This window comes from Pyrgilauda ruficollis, unplaced genomic scaffold, assembly GCF_017590135.1.
Source record: "Pyrgilauda ruficollis isolate IOZ18807 unplaced genomic scaffold, ASM1759013v1 scaffold56, whole genome shotgun sequence".
NCBI classification, from domain to species: Eukaryota; Metazoa; Chordata; class Aves; order Passeriformes; family Passeridae; genus Pyrgilauda; species Pyrgilauda ruficollis.
In genome coordinates, this window is record NW_024527266.1 from 3,455,199 (window position 1) to 3,476,008 (window position 20,810).

The 20,810-nt window shown below is 47.7% G+C and overlaps 1 protein-coding gene across 2 annotated transcripts; it reads right to left on the bottom strand.

The window, feature by feature from the left end:
• Nucleotides 1–4,568: 4,568 nt before the first annotated feature.
• CBX7 (chromobox 7) lies at nt 4,569–20,516 on the bottom strand. Of its 2 annotated transcripts, none has more exons than XM_041481452.1 (6): nt 20,335–20,516; nt 18,979–19,022; nt 14,950–15,015; nt 14,360–14,426; nt 13,423–13,759; nt 4,569–11,405 (listed from the first exon to the last, which is right to left on the bottom strand). In XM_041481452.1, the coding sequence occupies exons 1-6, from the start codon at nt 20,401–20,403 to the stop codon at nt 11,260–11,262; spliced, it is 729 nt and encodes a 242-aa protein (XP_041337386.1). In that variant the 5' UTR covers nt 20,404–20,516; the 3' UTR covers nt 4,569–11,259. The 2 variants fall into 2 exon arrangements, with proteins under 2 accessions (XP_041337386.1, XP_041337384.1); XM_041481450.1 differs by having other exon boundaries at nt 4,569–11,408.
• Nucleotides 20,517–20,810: the final 294 nt, after the last annotated feature.

Below are 20,810 nucleotides of genomic sequence, written 5' to 3' on the forward strand. Positions count from 1 at the left end.
CCGCCGCGGCCGCGCGTGACCCGCCCCCCCCGTGGTTAAGGGCTCTTAAAGGGGCCGCGCCTCGGGCGGGCGGGGGCTCGGCGCTCTGGGTCCGTGGGGCGGCCGTGCAGCGCGGAGAGGAGCCAAGCGAAGGGAAGGGAAGAGAATCCCGTCGGGCACATCCCCGGCATGGCGGCGGTATTGCCCCTTCCCGCCCGTTGGGGGCCTTTTTTTTTTTTTTTTTTTTTTTCCTACTTAAAACAATGGCGGCAGCCTCTTCTTCTCCCGCTGCAGAGGCACCGTCACCGCCTCTCGCCAGCGAGGAAGCAGGCAGCCTTGAAGCACGTACCAAGGCAAAAACTTGCCGTAAAGGCGCTTCAATATTTTCTTTCCTTTTTCTGTGTTTTATTCCGTTTAGCTGGTGTGAGTGTGTGCCGCTATAAGGTACAATTTTTGAGCCAGTGTAAGGTACTGCGAGGTAAATGGGCCAACCACGCTACATAAACCTGTAAGGAAACCAAAAAAAATGTTAAGTCACTTAGAGGAATTCCCTGCCCTGACTATTACTGCAAACCCCGAGTAATTTGCAGCATACTTGACACTCTTGCGTGCGCTAAAAAGACAAAAATCTCAGTCAAAGATCATTCTGTGTGATTCAAAGTGGAAGCTCACAGCCCTGCAGGTGTTTTTGTGTGGAACGCAGGGTCCACCCTTACCTGGGGGACCTTGTCTGGCCCCTTCTGCTTTCTCACCTGGGTTTTGGGCGAGGAGGCTGTGCAGTTCAGACACCCTCTGGTGAAAGTGGGAGCTGTGATGAGGGCTAGAGGGAATGGTTGTCCTGCATTGCTGCTCCTAACCGCACCGTGACCGGCCAGGTGCCTGCAGAGCACCGGAATCCCTCTGCTACCTGCAGCTCAGCAGGGCTGGCAGGGACCCCTCACAGCCCCTGTGGCCATCGCTAACCCTTTCTACATTTGCACTCACATTCCCTTTCCACCTCTTGCTCAGGGGTTTCACCTAGAAGGAGGGAATTCTGGAAACGGCTATATTATGGCTATAATATCAGTTCTAGAAAGGATGGATTTCTCAAAGTCAAGGCAGGTAGGTAACATTCAAAAATGAATGTTTTCCTCACGGCCTGTAATTCAGGCAAGATCTGTCAGAGTGGTTTATTCTTTTTCACCCTAGCAGCTGAAATACTGCAGCCAACACAAGCTCTCTGCCTGGAGGAAAAGTGACTCAGGAGAGGATGTGCTCCCCACTGCCATGTCCCCATTGGAAGTGGGGTTAGTGGAGAGTTGCTGGATGCTGATGGAGACAATGACACAGACCCCAGTTCAGGACATGTGACCAATTCGGTGTTTCTGTGGTCAGGGGCTGAAACACAACGTGCTTCATCACTGATAATTCTGCATTTAGAGCATAGCCCTCCCTTCGAGAACAGGCTCTAAGAGGCCCTTTCTCAGGTGTTTGTCGTCACAGGCCAGGCAAGAACAAAAGTCCAAGACTCTCACCTAGAGTGGGTCAAGTCCTTCTGGACTGCCCTTTTTCTCTAGACACCACCTTCTTTTAATCTCAGTTCTTCATATGCTTAAAGGTGACTCCAAAAGAGTAAGTCCATCACACTCACTGCATTTTGCTTTTTGCTTTTTTAACTTTGCACATTAAGCGTCCATTAACACCATCCACGTTTAAATTAGCGTTCGTTAGTGTTCACTTTGCTTAAACAACTGCTTTTACATTTGTTGCTGAGTGTCAAGCAACTGACCTTTCAACCAGCAGCATCATTCACCCTCAAAAGCAGGCACCCTTAAACCAAAAGGGAGAAAAGTCTTTACATGGCTACACAAACACATGTGCAGCAACCAAGACTGGTGGCCTTGTCCCAAAACAGATGTGTGGGTCACAAATAGCACAGCCTGCCTCAGGACAGGAGCAAGAGGCACCGTGATCCACGGACCAGAAGGGGCAGCAGCTTTTTCAGAGAGCTCCATGTGCTCTTTCTAGTTATTTTCTCTTTCCACCTGTCAGCAGAACCTTCTTTCCAGCCACAGCCACTGCTCAAATCCCTGTGAGCTGCCATTGCACAGGTATGGCCCAACGCTTTCATCTGCCTTGTACTCTCACAAAGCAAAATAGTAGCAGAATATCCAGCTGTTCAGGGCATTGTTGGGCATTTCCTTTGTTTCATTCACATTTCTAGTAAAATACTTTAAAAAAATCCCAACCCACCTGGGAAGACAGCCCTCCCTGAACAAGCTATTGTTCACTACAGACACTGAAATAAAATATTTTTCTCGCAACTCGCTGCCTACAAAACACTGTAGCACTTCTTACTAGGAAGTCAGTGCCTGGAAGCAATAAGCTTTAGGAGAGCAACAAGACCTTTCACATCAAAACCCCTGATCAGCCGTGTAGGGGCACGGGGGACAGCAGCAGGTGTGAGAGAATTTTTATGTGTTTTTGAAATGACACTTAATAATGGCAACTCACCTGCTCAAAGTCAGTAGCTGCCTCCAAGATCATTTTTTGTGGACCTGGCAGGAGTAGCAGCACTTATCTCCAGGAGAAAAGCTCCAAGGGTTCATCAACTGACTCTGCTGCTCTTCACTCCAGCGAGATCACTGTTAGGAGCAGCAGATTTTGGAAAGCACATGGTCAGTCCCTCACCTATGCTAAGAAGAGCTGCACACAGCCCAGCCCCTCAAACCAATGCCGTGTACATTTCCAAGCAAACCCTTGGCACTGTGGGCATCCAGGTGAATGTGTGCTGGGATTTCCCTGCTGCAGCTCTGAAGCACACACAAGCAAAGGCAGGTCCCCTGGAGCTGACCCTGCACAGCAGCTACGCTGGCTCAGCATGGCCCAGGCAGTGGCCACAACAACCAGCCCTCCAGCCCAGTAACTTTTTGATGCAGCAGAGAGAGAAGGCCCATGGGGTTTGTGCTGTGCCTACACCAGTGGGGTGCTGTGACATCCCTGGGGCCTGCCTAGGAGTTCCCAAAGCAGGCCCAGCTGCCCAGGCTGTCGCTGGCTCAGGATGATTACAAAAGTCCCCCAGATTTCTTCATTCTTGTTTCAAAAGCAGTTGCTCGGGAAGCAAAATGCTGTGAAGAGCAGGGAAGCTGTGTGGCACTGAACAGACAGGAAGTGACTGCCATCACAGGGGTCACACAGGCTGCATTTCACTTTCTGCTTCTCAGAGAACATCGAACTGCTTGTGGTTTCCCCTTTTGCCAAGTGCCCTTGTTCTCAGGCATCCAATGGAGAGAGCTGTGCAAGGAAAGTCGGCTGCACTGCAAGGAACAGAGGGGCAGCATAGCAACAGATTATTAAAAAAAGGACTGCCCAGATTAACCTTTAATCCAGCCAACACATGCATGCAAAAGGACAAGCTGTTTCTAGTACCAGCCAGCCTCTGCAGGTTTGGCAGAGGTAGGAAGAAGACACAATCTCCAGAGCAGGCTTTCCCGTAACTCTGCACTGCAGTTTCTTACAGCTTCACCTGACCCGCTAGCTGCTGCCAGAAAGTAAGTGGCTGGCTGGAGTCCTGCTCTGATGCCATCACTCAACTCCAGCTTCCCTGGCTCAAGGCAAGCATGCTGATGGCCCTTTGGTAACACAGGCAAGACCTAACCACGCTGCCTTAAGCCAGGACTGACTCAGGAAACGCACCCCATCCCCCTCTGCTTTTGCTCCACTTGCTTTTGTGATTGATGCCACAGCTGCATTCAGGTGCAGGGCTCACCCTCACATTACATCTACTAGAGGTATCTCAGACAGCCCCATTCTCTTGGCCAGATACCTTGATAAACACCTGGCTTCCCCCTCCACAGGGGATGAAGTGGGACACACCTTGAAGGAGCAAGCCAGGCACCCAAGTAAGCTAAATAACATTTGGGATTTCCTCCATGGAGTATCAGCAGTTCCAGGACTCGAGCTCCTTGGCTAAGTCCTGGGGTGAACCAGGGGCCAAACTGTACCCAGGAGCAGCTGTGCTCCTAAGGAGGTCCCTGGAAGCCTTGCTGGCCAAACCATTGGAGGCTTTGGCTTGGAGGAGAACTTCTGTCCTGCTAGCAAGCACTGCAGAGCATGCCTGGCAACCCAGGCTTCACCTCAGACTTTCTCCATTCCAATAAGATGCGGGATATGGGGCGCACCAGCACTCTCCTGGTGCTGGCAGAGCTGTCCTGGCACTGCAGCCTCATGCAAGGATGTAAAGAACTCCCTAAACCCACAGCAACAGCCACCCTGCCATCAGTGTTCTCCTCTTCAAATTATAACCCATCAAAGACCAATCATCCCAGGTCACCCCTGGACAGCTCTAACTTACCCAGTGGGTTAAAAATTAATAAAAACTTGACCTCCTCCAATCAAAGGAACGAGTAATGTCAGAAGCAGCCTTTTGCAGGCTCCATTCTTCATCAATCCTTCTTTACTGATCTTCCTCATGCACACAGGCATGTTTTCCATTCTTTTTCCAGCTGCACTGCATGTTTATACACCAATAGTTGTGACTGTTGGAAAATAATTTAGCTATAGAATTAAAGCAAGTGGGGGGAAAATGACCACACAAACATACCATGAGGTAAATGTCAGTTCTCATATTTAATATTTTAATAATTTTGTTTGCAACATTTACCACATAAATCATCTAAATAAATAGATGCTGTACAGTCTCTTATCCATATCAGTACAAAAATAAAACCACACTTTGTGTCAAATTATACTTGAGCCTGCCCTCCCTTTGCTATTACAATCTCCTTTTACAGCACATACTTGCTCAGAAAAGGCATTATACTCTGATTGGTTTGTTTGGAATTGGTTTACTCCCTATTTCCCCCCCTCCCCAAATACATTCAATTAGTCTGTACAAAAGCTAGAAGCTCATTCTGTGCAAAAGGAAGCTTTCTGTGTGCAAAGACTCCAATACTCTAGCGTGCTGACGGGAACAACAGCAACAACTGAAGAGACAAAAATAATCAGGAACCCTCCCCTCTAACTGACCCCATTGTCCCCCATCTTCCCCCTGCAACAGAAAGGGAGCACACCAAATTAGGTGAGTCAGTGTGCAAAAGCGTTCTAAGGATGTGCGTCCGCCGAGGGAAAAGGCTGGTGCTGAAAACCCAGCGAGAGATCTGGGGTGTTGACCCCCATGCTGTAGAGCTGACTAGGTGAGGGAAAACGGCTCTCTGCCCTAAACCTGCTCAAAAGGTTCTTGAGATACACAGAACAAAAGCTTCATCTAAATTATTTTAGCTCTTTTGTTGCTGTTCTGTTGGAGACGCGGTGAGGAAACAGCCTCTGCAAAAAATCCAGCAGCTACTGAAGACAGCTCCTGGTTCACCCTCCCTTCCTCTTCCCCACTCCCTGCAGAAGGACAGACATCTCCTCGTTCCTCAATTAAGCTAATAAGGTGCAATTTTTCAGACAGGAAACTATAAAAATGTCTCCAGAGCTGGAAGAAACAAACATTGTTCCAGACTAGGACCACTCAAACTGAAACTCAACTTCATTTTTCCCTTTCCTTGACCAAAGGAGATGGGGAGGGAGGAAGCCAACCTGTGCCCCAAAGGCAAGAGAAGGATTTAGCAGGTCTCCTCTTCTCCCTTAGGGAACCCTCTGCTCCTGGCATGGTGGAGTACACTCTCCCCCATGGGAGGGAGGCAAAGGGCTGGGTGGCAGCTCTGGAAAAATGAGAAGGAGCAGCCAGCGGCCTGAAACAGATACATCTTTTGCTTTGCAAATGCCACTTTTAGACAGACGACGATAAGGAGTACTTAGCACTCCTAGTGCTTTGCATTTCCAAAGTGCTTCAAAACATACTTCAGATTTAAAAGCAAAAAAAAAGCTGCTTAACATTTTGACAGATTTGCAAAAAGCTTCTTTGTGCTGACACTACATTTTCTGGTTAAAAACCAACAATAATAATAAAAAAAAGATTTCCCACCTCCTCCTCCTCCAAAATTCCCCTCCCAGCCAAAACTTTGATATCCCAGTAATGAGATAAACTGTGATGGAGGTTCGAATTCTTAGGAATTCTACCCCATTCCAACTCTGTAGCAATCCACAGCAGCCCCAAATGCTCTCACCACAGTTAATTAGGGATCATCTCCTGCACGTTCCCTGCACTTCAAGAAGTTAAGAGGGAAAGAGAAAGAGGTGGAAGAGAAAAAGAGGTCATCTCTACAGCAAATGCTAGTTACAGGAAAGGATTTGAAGGGTCTGAATTCCATTTTAAGTGATTGCTTCTCTCTTCTTCCAATTGTCCTGGGGCTGTTTTATAAGCCTTCCTATCTTGACCACCTTTGTGTGTGCAATCCAGGTGGTTTGACACCCAGAAGCTCACACTTTCTCTGTGAAGACAGTAAGTTCAGGCACAAGACATTGTGGCCTGTTGATCATAAGCTATTATCTCAAAACAAGTTTATCATGCCCTTGGGGAAAACCTTTACAACAGGCACGGCAAAAGCAATATGTTCCAATGCTATACATTTTCATGTAGAAATTACCCTATGCAAGTTGTCAACGTACACATCTCCCTTGCATTCCCTAATGGCAGAAGACTGATACATAAATGCAGCACTCCCGTCTCTGCAGGCCCATTCAGAACTCACAGATGCAAGGGATCAGTTTCACTACAAGTTCTTTGCTTATAACACACCTTCTCTCTCAACTGCCAGCTGACCCAAAAGCCCCTCCTCAACCACCTAGTGAGAGCAGTTCTGAGGCAACTCTGTCCCTCCCCTCCCAGCATTTGTCTCTATTATTTTCCCAGAAAGGCCCACCACCCTCTTCTTCCTAGGCTGCAGGTAAGCCAGGGAGGAACAGAAGATGGGTAGATACCAATTCACTTTAGAAAAGGAGGTTTTTGTACTTTCCCTACTTCTGAAAACAAAAGCTCAAAGCTTGAGAGGAAAGGAAGAGGTGGAGAGGCGGTGGTAGACTTTGCTTTGCTTAATACACAGATGTGGCTGGCAGCCCCCACTGTCTTCCACACCCCGGCCTCTGTTGTGGCTACCTTGGAGGGACTTGCCTGAGCTACCCTGCTTATTTTTTGACCTGTGTGAGGCCTCCCTTCTCTCTTCCAGTGAAACCATCAAGCAGCACCAGCTGGCGTACAGCATGAAACAGTACTGGGACCGAGGGCCCCCTGTGAGGTGAACAAACAATTTTATACATCCAGTCACAAAACACCAGAAGAACAATTCTGGACAGTTTCACAACACTAATAACAAAAAAAGCCATTCATTTCTCAATAAGCTTCTCTCTGTCTGAGCTCTGACATAAACAAGAGTCAATTCACTAACAAATTTGGGCTTATTTTGGCAAATGGAACTGTTTTTGAGTGTTCTCACAATAATATCCTGGTCTTGCTTTGAAAAAAAAAAATAAGATAAAGAGAAAAAAAAAAAATCACCTTAGTCTGACTTCACAAGCAGAAGGGCCCCTGAGCAAATGCAAGACAATAAGGAGCATGCAGGAGGCTACTTAATGCCACTATTTACGTGTTAAAACTTGCTGTTCCAAGGCATCACTTGTATATCAGAGCAATAACATCTAGTTTATAACCATCAGGAACAGAGGCAGTTCTTTCCACATAGATTTTTTTTTAAAACACAGTGTTAACAAAAAAGGCTTTGCAGTCTCATGAAGTCCCTCAGGTCTATCACACATACAGTGAATTCACTGCAAGATCTATGAAATAAACACTTCTGTCTCCCAACACTACTGGTAAATTTTCACATGGAAACAGGTCTAAGAATGACTATCAGAGCAGTTCTCTGAGAAGGTTGTTTCTTGTGTACAGTTCAGTAATTTCCACTGGCTGAAGTTTATTTTTCTTGTTTACCCATGGAGCCAAACAAGGTATGGGAGAGTTAGCCCATTTCTATTCTCGGCTTGTGCTTCAAATAGAATTATTAAACTCAGCTTCAGCTGGATGCTATTTTGGCTCTTCTAATCAAACGGAATGCTTAACAAAGATCCAAACACAGCATCTGATTTTCATGATATGTTAGCACAGGAGGTCCCAATTCAACTGCCAGGTTTTGGGTTGAACTGGCAGATGGACAGTACTGGGGAGAAGAGACAAACCCAGACAACCTGTCTTTCCATCACTAGTAAAACCCTCTCTACACCTGCAGAGGTGGAATAAAGCTAATTTTAAAGTCCCTGAAGACCTGCTCTACCAAGGAAGTTTACAGTGATATGTCAGCAGACAATGTGGAACAGAGCCACATTTTAAAAAGATCAGGAGAAAAATCTTCTTGAAAAGTTGAGATAAACTAGAATTCATGAATGTCAAAAAAACAAAGAGTCCACACCAACAAAGTAACTGCTTAGTTTCCTACCACAAACTCCTCTTCACACCCTCCCCTCCAAACCCACGCACATGCAGCTTGTTGTGTCTTAACCCCATTATGGTTAGCTCCTCATTGACACAAAGCGGCCTGGCAGCCAGGTATTTTGTTCCACACTTTGTGTAGCAAGATGGTTAGTCACCAGCAGAACACTAGATAGCCTGATCCAAAAAAATGATTAAGATATGAAGCTGTGGGTGGATCTTCTTTGAAAGACCACCACAGGTCTTTGAAAACTCCATTTCAAGAGAAAGAAAATACGTTTAAAGAAAAATGCCAAAACAAAGTGTTGAGAAGTATCAGGTGAAGAGTGGAGAGAAAAGCAGAGGATGGAAATCTAGTTTGTTAGGACAAGCTCTTTCCTGCTGCAGGATTGATACTGCTTCCAATGTCAGCCAAAGCCAGGAACTTAGTAAATAAAGCTTTTTTTGGTGCATTTGTACACTGAGATGAAGACATGACAAAGGCAGCAGTTGCTGCATTAGAATAAAGAAAACAGATCCTAAAAATGCCACTAAGATTTAGCAGGATGAGCTGCAGTTCAAGACTTTTTTAAAAATAAGCTAAAACACTATGCTTTTGCAACCATCACTACCTGACCTGCTCCAACCCACAAGAGTGGACTGGGCCACATGGTGTGTCCACTGGTCACAACAGAAGAGAGGTGCAGGTATTCAGCATATTTGGCAGGTGTCAGGAAGAGGGGGTGCGTGGGTGATGGTAACAACACCGTCTGACCCCACATCCTGCAAAAAAGGGTGCAACTCCAGACACAGAAGCCTCGCTCTGGACACCCACGTTCAACAAACATCCTGCGCCTGCATGCTTACCTCATCAGCTTGCCCTTGCTAGCTATTGCAAGCTTCTTTCCCACTCACTCTTCCTCCCACCACGTAATTCCCCCCCTCAGCTTCCACTTCTCACCCTCTCAGATTTCTCCACAATAAAACTCCCATCTTACTTCTTTGACAGACAAAAGGTCAGTCCAGAAATTCAAGATCTTCCCAGCGATCCTGAAACTGCTCTGATGGCATGAAAGATAGACCTGCTCCAACAGCTCTGAGATGGAAGGGGAAATCCTAAATCTACACTGAGCTGCCATATCCTAAATGAGGTAAAAATTGCTTCTAGTAAAAACCCACAGTGGCAGTCCAAGTACTTTATAATAAGTAGATGTTTGGAGGACCAGAAACCCTAGAGCTCCCAAATTCTGCAGGCCAGGAGTCAAGCCCCTCAAACAAACACATTGAGGATTTCCACAGGTGTGTTTATCTCAGAGCTAAGAAGGCCCATGGCTTAATTTTGAATAAATACAGCAGATAAGAGATGCTTCAGGTGGGGTGGAGTAAGGAAACATAGTATTTGAGGATAGTAATCATGACAGTAGCCAATGTTACCCTGCAGCACTCTGATCTGCAGTTCCCACTTTAGACTACCTTACTTTTCTTGCTTTCTGTTGGAAAAGGTCTGTATTTAAAAAATCAAGTTATTTAAATAAAATTTGCTTTTAAAAATGGAAGAGAACATGCATGTGCAAGAACAGATGCTATGCTAAACTACCAACTCAAAGTACAGCAATTCTTCAAAAACCTCAAAGTGTCACAGGCAGTCCAGCACAAGGCATTTTTAAGTGCAAGATCAGATGGGTCTATTGAAATGCAGACCACTTTCCTTGGCAAAGATTTTTAAGCCTTCCAAGGGGAAGTTCCTATCAGTAAAGTAGTACAGGATCACAGATACTGTGAGGATACTGGAGTCATGGAAGAGTATCACTCAGACAGCACAATCCAAGAATTCTCATTACTAAGAATTAGGAATTTTTCCCCTCCTCAGATCTAATACATGCCTTCCCCACATGTTTATTTTGGATCTCTCTATGGGATCCAAGAACAGAATTTGCTGCTAATCAAGGTCCATTTCTAGCTCAGTTCTGTCCAATTCCTGTGTCGTGGACCTGTGCCAGTATCTTGGATATCTCTGTAGTGCCAGGCAATGCTTCACTTGTCCGATTAGTCCCTCCTCCCAGGGGAGAGGAGTCAGTTTTCAACGAACTTATTACCACAGATTCAGGGCAGGATTTGTTATTAATACTGAATTTGGCAAAGGGTAAGAAGACCCCGCTTTCCATAACGCATTCCTCACGCAGCAGAGCCAAGCCTGCAAATCCTGTTTAGCATATAGAGAATGGTATGTCTCAACTATGCTGGCTTTCTGAGCTTTTAATGAGGGCAAATTGAATTTGTGTTGCCAGTTTGGATTTCAGAGATGCATTGCAGTCTTTCCGCATGATCAACAATCAAAGGGAGAAAGCTCTGCTGTCTATATGGACCCACACTGCAAAGACTGACTTACCACAGACAGGCAAGTATGCTTCTGAAGTCCTGACAGCAGGCCACAGGGAAAACAGCGCTGGAGAGAAAGTCTTAACAGGCTGGAGTTATCTACACAGGTAGGATGCATCGCCTCTCACTGCTGCAGGAAGAGAGGGAGGAGGAAGGTGGGAAGAGCAATGTACAGAGATGTATCTTTATCCAAGGGATATCAATTGCAGAACAAGGCGGCAGGCTAGAGATCCAGCTCTCTTTCCACCTCCACATGCCCTCTCCCCACAAATGCAGCTGCCGCCACTTAACAGGATAAAAGGCGAATTGTTCAGCTTGCTGCTTTCACATCAAGGAGGGGAGTCTTTGCCAGGGAAAGGGCTGTCAGTTTTTCAGCTGGACAAAGCAATGAAAAATACACACCCCCTACACTGCCATTTTTTGCGTATCTGAAAGGGGAAAAGGAGAAATAAAAAGGGTCTCTGTAAACATTTTAAGAGGAGACATTTTGAATGTTTTTCTCTTAAGGGATAACGTAAGCCTTCCCTAGCCCCACCCTAAAAGCACTGGTTTTGGGGAGCACTGCAAACAGAGATTCAGAACTGCGCACTCCGGTCTCGAAAGAAGCCCTCAGCCACTTGTGCTTCTCTGAAAGTGACGGTGATGGAGTTTGCCGTGATGTCTGTCACTGTCACTTCGCTGGGGGGCACGGTGGGGATCCAAGGGAGACTGGCCTCCACATCTGCTGCAGGAAGAAAGGCACATAAGAGCATGTTAGTGAAACAGAGAAGGTGAGGGAGAAGAAAGGAGGAAGGAGAGAGGGAAAGGAAGGATGGAAAAAGCTTCTCCTTTCTGACAAACCACATGTGAAATCAGCCTGTACTGAATCTGCATGTACAGAGCAAGAAAGAACATGTGCAAGCCCTACCCTAGAGGCTAAGGGAAAATGGAGAATCAGGTGTCCAGATACATAGTAGTACCAGAGCAGCCTACACAGAGGTCAAAAGACCCTGTAAAACCACTGAGTTCATCTAGCCATCCACAATTCCCCCATATCTCTCATCCCATTTCATCCCCTAATTTGGTTTTGTGTCAGCAAAGCACACTCACCCTGGTTTGAGCTCACTGTCTTCTGAACGCCCTACCCTGCTGAAAAGGCAAAAATTAAAATCTCTTACACGCACTCTTCAGATACTCCTAGGGGAGTCAAAGGGAGACAAAATGGAGTACAAATGCCTTGTACTGCACCTGCAACACAGTCTGGGTGTGATGCTCTCAAAAATCCCTCAGTAGTGCTCCACGGAGAAGCTGCTCTTCCTTTCTCATATGCCTCCTTTGCTCCCAGACAGCTCCATACAAGAAACCCAAGCACCCCTGCACTTTCTCACTGTATGAATAATTACCAGCCCCTCTGCCACCCAAAGGCTCACTGCCCCACAGCCCCCAGCGACTGTCACATAAAGAGAGAGGAAGGAAAACACACCCTCTCCCTGTTACTCTACCTGTCCACTATGTACCTGGTTGTCCCAACCTGGGCAAAGAACGAGACCCCCTTTAGAGTGTATTTCCTGGCTTCTGTCTCAAACACTAGGGGCATCTACTTTCCCCCAGAAAGAGTCCAATTCCCCTTAACAGTAACTGGGATTCCACACAGGCCGTATGTCAAGGAGAGAACAAAAACAGTTTTATAATTCTGTAGTGCAACTCACTCTTTTGATCCCCAAGTGCCTTAGTGCCACACACTTCTGGGGAGAACAGCCCCACACATCTCCTCACTGCCAGGATGTAACACTGGGTTCCTCTGTGCTACTCCCATTGCTGCCTCCCTGGATTCTGAGCACCTTCCAGTCTCTCTCAGAAAGGAGGGAATAGCACTGATTCCCAGCATACAGCCCTCTCCCTAAGATCCTGCCTAATCCAGCCTGGCTAACAGCTACTCCTAGCAAGGAGTAACAGGATTCCCTTAGCTACTACAAGCAGCACAAGCCCCAGTTTTCCACTCCTCAGGAAAGCTACGCCTTCAGAAGCTCTAATAATGCAGGGATAGAGTTTCCCTGGTAACTGAGAGCAACACACACATCCCACAGCCCTCCTGCACAAGATACTGGTATCTTTCCCCAAAATGCCAAATGTGCTTGGACATCTCCCATGCCTACACTCATGCTGCCTACTCAGTGGGATGAGGCAGGAGTTACCATTCCTCACCATCCTCACTTCATCTTTCTCCCTTTCTCACATAGCTCTATAGCAAGAGGCTTTAGAGGGGTGTGGAGAGGAAAGGGAAGGAGGGGGCAGGGAGTATATTGTGAGTTCCTAGCAGCATTCCTGTATGCTTCTTAAAGCAGCACTATGAGAGGAGTGCCACTGTCCAAGCTTGTCCACGGCCAGCAAAAGCCCTTTGAGCCAAGCAGCAGGCTGAGCACATGCAGATAATTTGGACAGAGGCGGAGTTCATCTGTCACACTTGGGTATCACCTCTGCTGGGAGGAAATTTTAAGAGAAGGAAAACTTGCAGTATCTTCTGCATGTTTTCCGACACTGGGAGGGGTATCAGGGATGTAAGACTACATAGAGCCAACAGGACCCAAAAAAAAAATAAATTAATCTGTCCTCTTCAAACAAGAAAGAAACCTGCAAACAAGAGGGACATAATATGGGCCTGACCTAAACCACAATCCCAGGAGGATGTAACCAAAGTGAAAAGATGCAGAACATCCTTCACATGCCCCAGAACTTCACCAAAGGGTGACTAGCTTTACCTTCTTTGCTGGTGTGCTGCGTGGCCTCCCAGTCCTCAGGGCCCTGCCTGGCCTCTAGGCCCACTGCATCATTCAGGAAGAACTCATGCCTGCAGTTTCGGTTCTCCAGACTCGCCATGCGCGGGAACTTCTTCCTTGACAGTCGAAGGTACTTCTGGTTTTTGCGTTGCTTCCGGAGAGAGAATGGCAGGACTGCACCCCCAGTCTTCTCGGGGAACTCTGCCTGCCCTGTCTTGGCCCCTGGCAGGCTACTGTCTCCTCCAAACCTCCGTGCAAGAGAGAAGCAGAGCTTCTCCTTTCCCTTGTGAGCACTCCTCAAGTCCATGCCATACAGCCGCTGCCAAGACACCAACGCAGCAAGGGTCAGAGCAGACATCTCATCATGCAGTGAGGGCTCCCCACTGGGAACCAGGAAAATATTCTTTGCTCAGTCTCCAAACCTCTAGATGAGCTAGGATAAGGTGTGCTGCTTCTACAAGACTGTTTCTCTCCCCTCTTCAACTGCCTTCTAAGCTCTTCCTAAGATCTGCTTCCTAGGATTGGCTGCTTTGCTTGGCAACAGTAAAAGCATGCTGAAACTCCGCTTCCAGCTATGGGGTACCTTTGACTTGATGGAAAATCCAAGCTCAGCATGAAATTAGAAGAACACACAAACCAGGTAACCTGAAGCTACCCAGGCCCACACTTTGTAAAATCCTAGTTCAGAGAGAAAGAGCTGTTGTTTTATTTTGTTTTGCTTTTTAAAAGACAAATTAGCTAGCTCTTCAGCTAACGGGTTAAAACTATCTGCCTAAACACTGATTTCTTGTTATTATGTTAACTTGTTAGCTCCAGTTTTGTCCATGCAACAGCAAACAGACAGTTTCCACCTCACTGAGAGCAGGGGAGCAGCACAGCAGCTAAGGAGTTAGAAATACACAGAAGAGCAAGAGGCTACCTGCAGTAGGAGGCGCTTTGGTTTGGGGCCTCTTTTCCTGTACCCTGATGCACGGTCTCTCTCTTCCCTGTGAAAGAGGAATACAAATCAAACTGAGTACTAAATACCACAGCATAATACCTAGTTGGGACTTCAATCTTTTGCAGCATAGCTCCCTCAATTTCCTTCAATAAAACCCAATGGTGACCAGTGTGAGCTTGGAAAACATCCCAGAATTGTTTCCTGTAGGAGTGAAACCCTTGCAATAGGGGAATTTCTCTGACACAGCTAATCAAGGATGGGTTAGAGAAACTTCCCACCTCACATCACTCCAGTCCAGCACTGGACATGATTAAAACCTGAGTCTGATTGTTCTCTGGCTCAGTGCTGCCTGTTCTTGGCCTCATTTCCTGAACAGTGCCAAGCGAACCTGCTTTAACCCTGTCTTCCCCATCTCAATCAACACCAGGGTACAAAAATCAAGCACGATTCATTGCTATACATCTCATCTTTGACTGAAGTAGGGACAACAGGGGCACTTTATGCATACAATGAAATAAAGACACTATTTCTTTCCTGTGTCCAGGGAGAGAAAGAACATGTGTCCTTACTTTTCTTCATAAGCCACTACCAGGCGAGGATCCAAGATATGATCCTCTGGCTCCCATGTGCTGTATCTGAAGAAAAACATAAGGAATAAAAAGTAAACAATATTTTAATGAAACATTCTCTCTGCAGGCCTGCTACCAGTGTGCTGCAGCCCTGGATACTGTCTTCACAAGGGTCGGTGGGGCCTGCCACAACATTGCGAGAGCTCTGAGGAATCCCAGCCATTCCCTCCCCAGCTCCCCACAGACACCACCTCCCCTTCCCAAAACAGGCTGGGCCAAGCATCAAGCGGCTCTTTGTACAAAAACAGGGAAGGCTTTCCTCCCCAGGGCCCCCTCCATACTGTGTGCAAAGCCTGTGCAGACACTCACAAACTGCTTTTAAGTCCATGCCTAAACAGGTCTCATCTGCAGCACTCCCTCAAATCCCACAAACCCCATGGAACAATGAGGCACGGTCTGATACATCTTTCTGAAAAATAGGTCTCTCTTAATTTAGAGTGCTTTCTTACCTGCATTATTAATTACTTCTAATCACTGAAGCTGAAAGGATTAATTTAAGAATTTAATTTTTTCCACTGATGCCTTTCAACCAAACATGTTGGGAGCTGGGCCCTGGGGCAAGCTGATGGCCACTTGCCAACGCCTCCTCCTCCTGCTCGGCTCCCCCTGCAGGTTGTTCCTATCGAGCGGAACTCATCCATACAAAGTACCCCAACCGCACTGCGGGCAGGGCCACCGACACTGCTCCGAACCGGCTTCATGCTCCCAAAGTAGCCTGGGAACACTGCCCCAGCTCCCTCCTCGACAGCCAGACAGCTGCGACGGGAATCAGATGCTCAGGAAGGGACTGAACCCACCTAGCAGGCAACTCCAAAACTGGCTCCCAAAGAGCACAGATGCACTTAGCACTAGGGAGAAGCAGGCAAAACGCTCCCACTGTGGAAGCTGAAAGAATCACAGAGTGGTCCTTGGGGCATGTTTACTTCTTAGGGGTCATGCTTGCCCAGAAAAGGTGGGTGTTGTGTCTCTACCATACAAACTCTAGGGCAAGAAAGCAAATCTGAATCCTCAAACACCTCAGAACCCTAACTTTCCTGAAATGTGAGATCCAGGCCTGGAGGCAGAGCTCATCCCAGGCCCTGGGGAGGAGGACCAGAGAGGAGTCACATGCAGGTGCAAAAGAGTGCATTTGTATCAGTGCCTTTAAACAGCAAGAAAGCATTTTAGGATGTTTACATTTCTGCATGAAGCACAGACTGCATGTTAGGACATGGAGTACATGGGGTACACAAGGGAGGTGGTTGGGAATGCTTTTCCCTTTTATCTCTCCATTAGAGAGAAGAAAAGTACTGTAATACAGGAACAATACTGGAGGATGGGTCTAGAAATTAAAATAAAATTCTTTTACAAAAGGGAGAAACAAAAATATAACATTCAGATATCCCAAGGTACACTGTACATCAGAGAGTTAAGGACAGACATGTCTTCATAACCAGCTGATCCCTCCCTCTCTCCCCCCCTCCTTTGCTCATGCCTCCTGCAGCAACCTGACTGTGAGCCGTCAAAGCCAAGATACTGTTTGAAAAGAGGAAGGTTTCCTCCCAGCTGCAGGAATTCTGGCACTCATCCTACAAATTTAAGAAAAATAACACCACAAGGGGGAAAAAAAGTCATTGGATTGCTTTTCATAGGCAGGAGAAGAAAAGGGATTTGCTTAAAAAAAAACCACCCTGGTGGGTGTTGCCTTCTTCTCTGCAGCTCAGATTCTGGCTTCGCTGCAGTGGCAAAACACTGCATATAAAAAAAACATGGTTGAGTTTGCCACGCGCGCGCGCACACGGAGCTTTCTATACGGGTACACACAGCCCGGGCTGCAGCAAACTGCAGAGAGCAGGCACTCTGGAAAACACAGATCATATGATCTTCCTTCCCCCTCCTTCTACTCCTCCTCTTCCCCCTCCTTTTAACTCCAACACAAGTTGTAAACAAGCTTGTAGCTAGAATCAGATTGTCACTCCTCCATTCCCTGACTCCAGCAGTGAAATCCATAAATCTGAGGTGTAGGGCATGAATAAGAATTTTTTATTAAGAAGAGGGGGGAAAAAAGTGAAATATGAATTGCATGTGAAAGCAGTAAACTACTGACCTATCCTTATGCTCTTCATGATACTTTCAATGGGAATGATGGGATAATAGGTACAGAGATTACAAAAACCAATGCAACAAGGTTGGTAATTAAGGAAGGGAATGATGTGGAATGAGGAAACAGACACAAAGATACAAACAGCTTGTGGTGCTGCATGCCAACAGGGGCAAAAATATGTTTAGAAACAAGGCACAAGAGACTGCTAGTGGGATGAAAGTGACTCTGATGCTCTGAGCATCCTGAGTTTAAGTAATTCAAACCATTGAGGCAACAGTTAAAGTGGAGGAAGGAAAAAAAACAATCACCAGTCTTCAGATTTGGAGTTTGGGGGAAGAGGGAAAATGCTTGGACATGCCATACATCAAAATAAGAGAACTCTGACATCACTTTGCACCCAGGGGAACTGTGCTTTAAATTCCCAAAAGTGTTTCTGTCTCTCCCCCTTCCAAGGCACAGGACAAGGAAAGGCAGCAGTTAAGAATAAGGCCTGCTCTGTCCAAGAAACATTACGCCATGCCTCAGCCCACCTTCTTGGCAAGGGACTTTACAAGAGAAGGACTTCAATGCGTTTGTTGAAAGCAGAATGGAATAAACATCAGTATTCTGGCCAAGAGGGGATGAGGTCTTGCAGGCACCAAATACATTTCCCACCCTCTATCAGTGATTAAGTAAGACTTGGCTATTTGAGGCTGAAGCAGTCCAACAAGTGACCCATGCTACATGGCAGCTGGTGCTCAACAAGTGCACGAGTTACACTCTGACAGCAGAACTCTCAAGAATAAAGTCACCCTCTCCCACCACCACCAGAGAGGGGAAGCTGCTTACCTTCACACACGGCCTATAATCATAAGGATTAGGCACCCAAGAACACATTTCAGCCTCTTGGATACCAGGTACAGCCTGACAGAACCATCCTGGGGGGCCCCACTTTGCAGCTGCGAGGATGAACCCGTAGCAAGCGGCTCCCTTTGCTTAGCAACACGCAGAGCAACTGCGCGTGTGACACTGCTGTGCCCACGCACATTGTGTATGTACACACACGGGCACAAACAGAAAAGCAAAGACAGGGCCCCATATGGGCTGCCCAGGAGGCTGTTCTACTAGACTGCTAGCTGACATAGTAATATTCTCCAGTTGCCTAATCCTTTTAATCTCAAAGCATTTCACAGACTGCCTAAGCACAGAGAAATCGCTCTTCTTCAGGATCAGCTGCATTTTAATGAGAGAAGTGTCTGTAAACAGTGCACAGCAATGCCGACAAAAACCCAAACTTTTCTTCCTTTTTGCAAGGGAGCAACCAAAGCAAAAGCAGAAAAGGCACTCAAAGTAACAGGAGGTTTCAGACAAGGAAATGAAGGCATGGCGGTAATTTTCAAGGGACAAAGATCACCTGCATTTGGCTACAATCAATAAATCTGAAACATTGCCCCTTTCCGTTGGTGAGTTGCAGAGGGGAAGCAGTAGGAGAGGAAGACAAGACCATCAACACATTTTCTATTTTAAAAGACTGCAGACAGCTCTAAAAATAAAGTGGGGTCCTCTTGGTGCTGACTCAGAAAAGCAGGAGCCATTCCAAGTTCAGAAGAATCTGGGTTCTTTGTTGAACTCAAAAGGAATTTAAAAACATTTGTATCTAGAAAGTATCTCAATGAAATATTTCAGTGATGGCAAAACCCAGTCAGAATAGACTGGCACGCAGTTTGTATTCCTTAGCTGCCAATTCACAAACAGATTTGGGTTTGGTTTGTGGCTCTTTGGTTTTGTTTATTGTTGAAATGAGGGACGAGCCATTACCCATTATGAATGAAATGCTCAATTGCAGAGACACAGTGCAAGTTATTAAGGAATATTAAAGAAAAAACAGACAAGTAAACACAACTTACTTTGGGGGCCATCCTTTCCACTTCACCAAGTATTCTACTTTACCCTGAGGGTGGAAAAAGGCAGAAGAAAACAGGTGAACTATGGAACCAAATATGGGCTACAGTACAAGATGCAACCAATCAACAGACAGAACTCTGCAACGAAAAAGCTTGTTTCTCATCACTTTATTTTCAAAATATAGCCACTTCCCCATTCAACTACACTTGCTATACATTTTTCTCCAAAAACTGGGCACACAGGGGTGTTTAAGCATGCTTGTACTACCACCAGCTTGGAGCATAGCTTTGCAGAAAGCTTGCAGGCAGAACACTGAAAGCCAACCAGAGAGCAAGACCAAACCATTCACACATCCACAGGCAAACCTACGAGAAGTCAGCACACGTAAATGCAGGAAGGAGATGTACGCCAGGAGCAAATGTCAGATGAATTTTTTTTTTAAGCAGAGAGAAGAAACGCGGTGTATCAGAACCTATGAAGCGTCTCTGGCATGTTCTTTTCCATTTGCTACACGTTCTACTCAAACACTCTTCCATCCATCACAGGCACTCATCCTTTCGACCCAAGCAATCAGCAGCTCACAGCTGAAGTTCAGAGCTATCTTTTTTTTTTCCCACTCTAAGTACAAGATTAAAAAAAAAAAAAGGTGTAGTGATTGGAAACTGCGTTCAAGGGCTCCAAAAGCAACATGAACAACGATCAAAATGTTTAATGTTATACTGAGAGGTTTGTTAAGCACTGCCCAAAACACGGCAAAGGCCTTGTGCATGCAGGATGACCACTCTCCAAGAGCCGCTGCTGCAGCCACAGACACCTTTACAGGAGAGCAGAGCAAGGGAAGCACTCGGGTACTTGAGGCAGAGAACCAGTTTCATTTTCCTCTTGGGGGCTTCATCAGCTTCCCAAGGTTGGAAAACACTGCCCGACAAGGAACTTTCCACCTGAGGATCTCTACACACTGCATGCTTACAGGTTAATCCTTGCAACACTCTGCGGGGACGGGAGCGCTTCCAGAGCTGGGGAAACTGAGTCACGGGAGCTTTCCCGAGCCCACTCCGGTTTGGGCTCTCCGGTTTGGTGTCACCAGCACTCATCCCGCAGAGAGGCTGAACTCCAGCAGCCGCAGCCCCCCCTCCGCCCCGCACGGGCAACACGTGTGTCCCCCGCCCGCCAGCCCCGGGCAGGTGCCGGTGCCTCCCCGCGGCTGTGAGGGACGGGGACCGGGGGACAGCGACGGGGACCGGGCGGTCGCGCGGGCGCCCACCACGCCTCCCCCTTCCCGGTGCGCGGCGGGAGGGGCCGGGGGTGTCCCGGTGCGCTCCCCCCGCCCCGCCCCGCTCCGCTCCGCCGCTGCCCACCTTCCGCACGCGCTTCTTGCGGATGCTCTCCACGGCGAACACCTGCTCGCCGATGGCCGACAGCTCCATGCGGCGGGCGGGCGGCGGCGGGCCGAGGCTGTGCCGGTGGCGGCCGTTCCCCGCCGCTCCCCCTCACACGCCCCCTCGCGCGCGGCCGCGCCCCCGCCGCCGCTGCTTTAGAACCTGCGCAACGTTTTCCCCGGCGCGCGCGCGAGGGGGCGGGAGCGGGGGGTGAGGAGGGGAGGGAGCGAAGGAGGCGGGAGCGGCGCCTCAGGCCGTTCCCGCCCCGGCCGCGCCGCCTCCGTCCCGCCCCCCGCCGGCGGTAGCGCCGTGGGGGAGCGCTGCCCGCTGCCGCCGAGCCGCGGCGTTTACGGGAGTTTTCCGCAGGAACACGGCCCCCGGCGGTCGCGTGCCGGCGGCGGCGGCTGGGGAAGCGGCGAGCGGCGCAGCGCTGCGGCGGGAGCAAAGCCAGCGGC

What these genes read in the sequence shown, in the direction of transcription:
- CBX7 (XM_041481450.1), bottom strand. Translation starts at nt 20,403, where the DNA reads ATGGAGCTGTCGGCCATCGGCGAGCAGGTGTTCGCCGTGGAGAGCATC. An exon ending in GTAGTGGCTTATGAAGAAAA is followed by an intron (nt 14,427 to 14,949) that starts GTAAGGACACAT and finishes CCTCTTTCACAG; the next exon opens with GGAAGAGAGAGACCGTGCAT. An exon ending in GCAGCACACCAGCAAAGAAG is followed by an intron (nt 11,409 to 13,422) that starts GTAAAGCTAGTC and finishes TTCTTCCTGCAG; the next exon opens with CAGATGTGGAGGCCAGTCTC.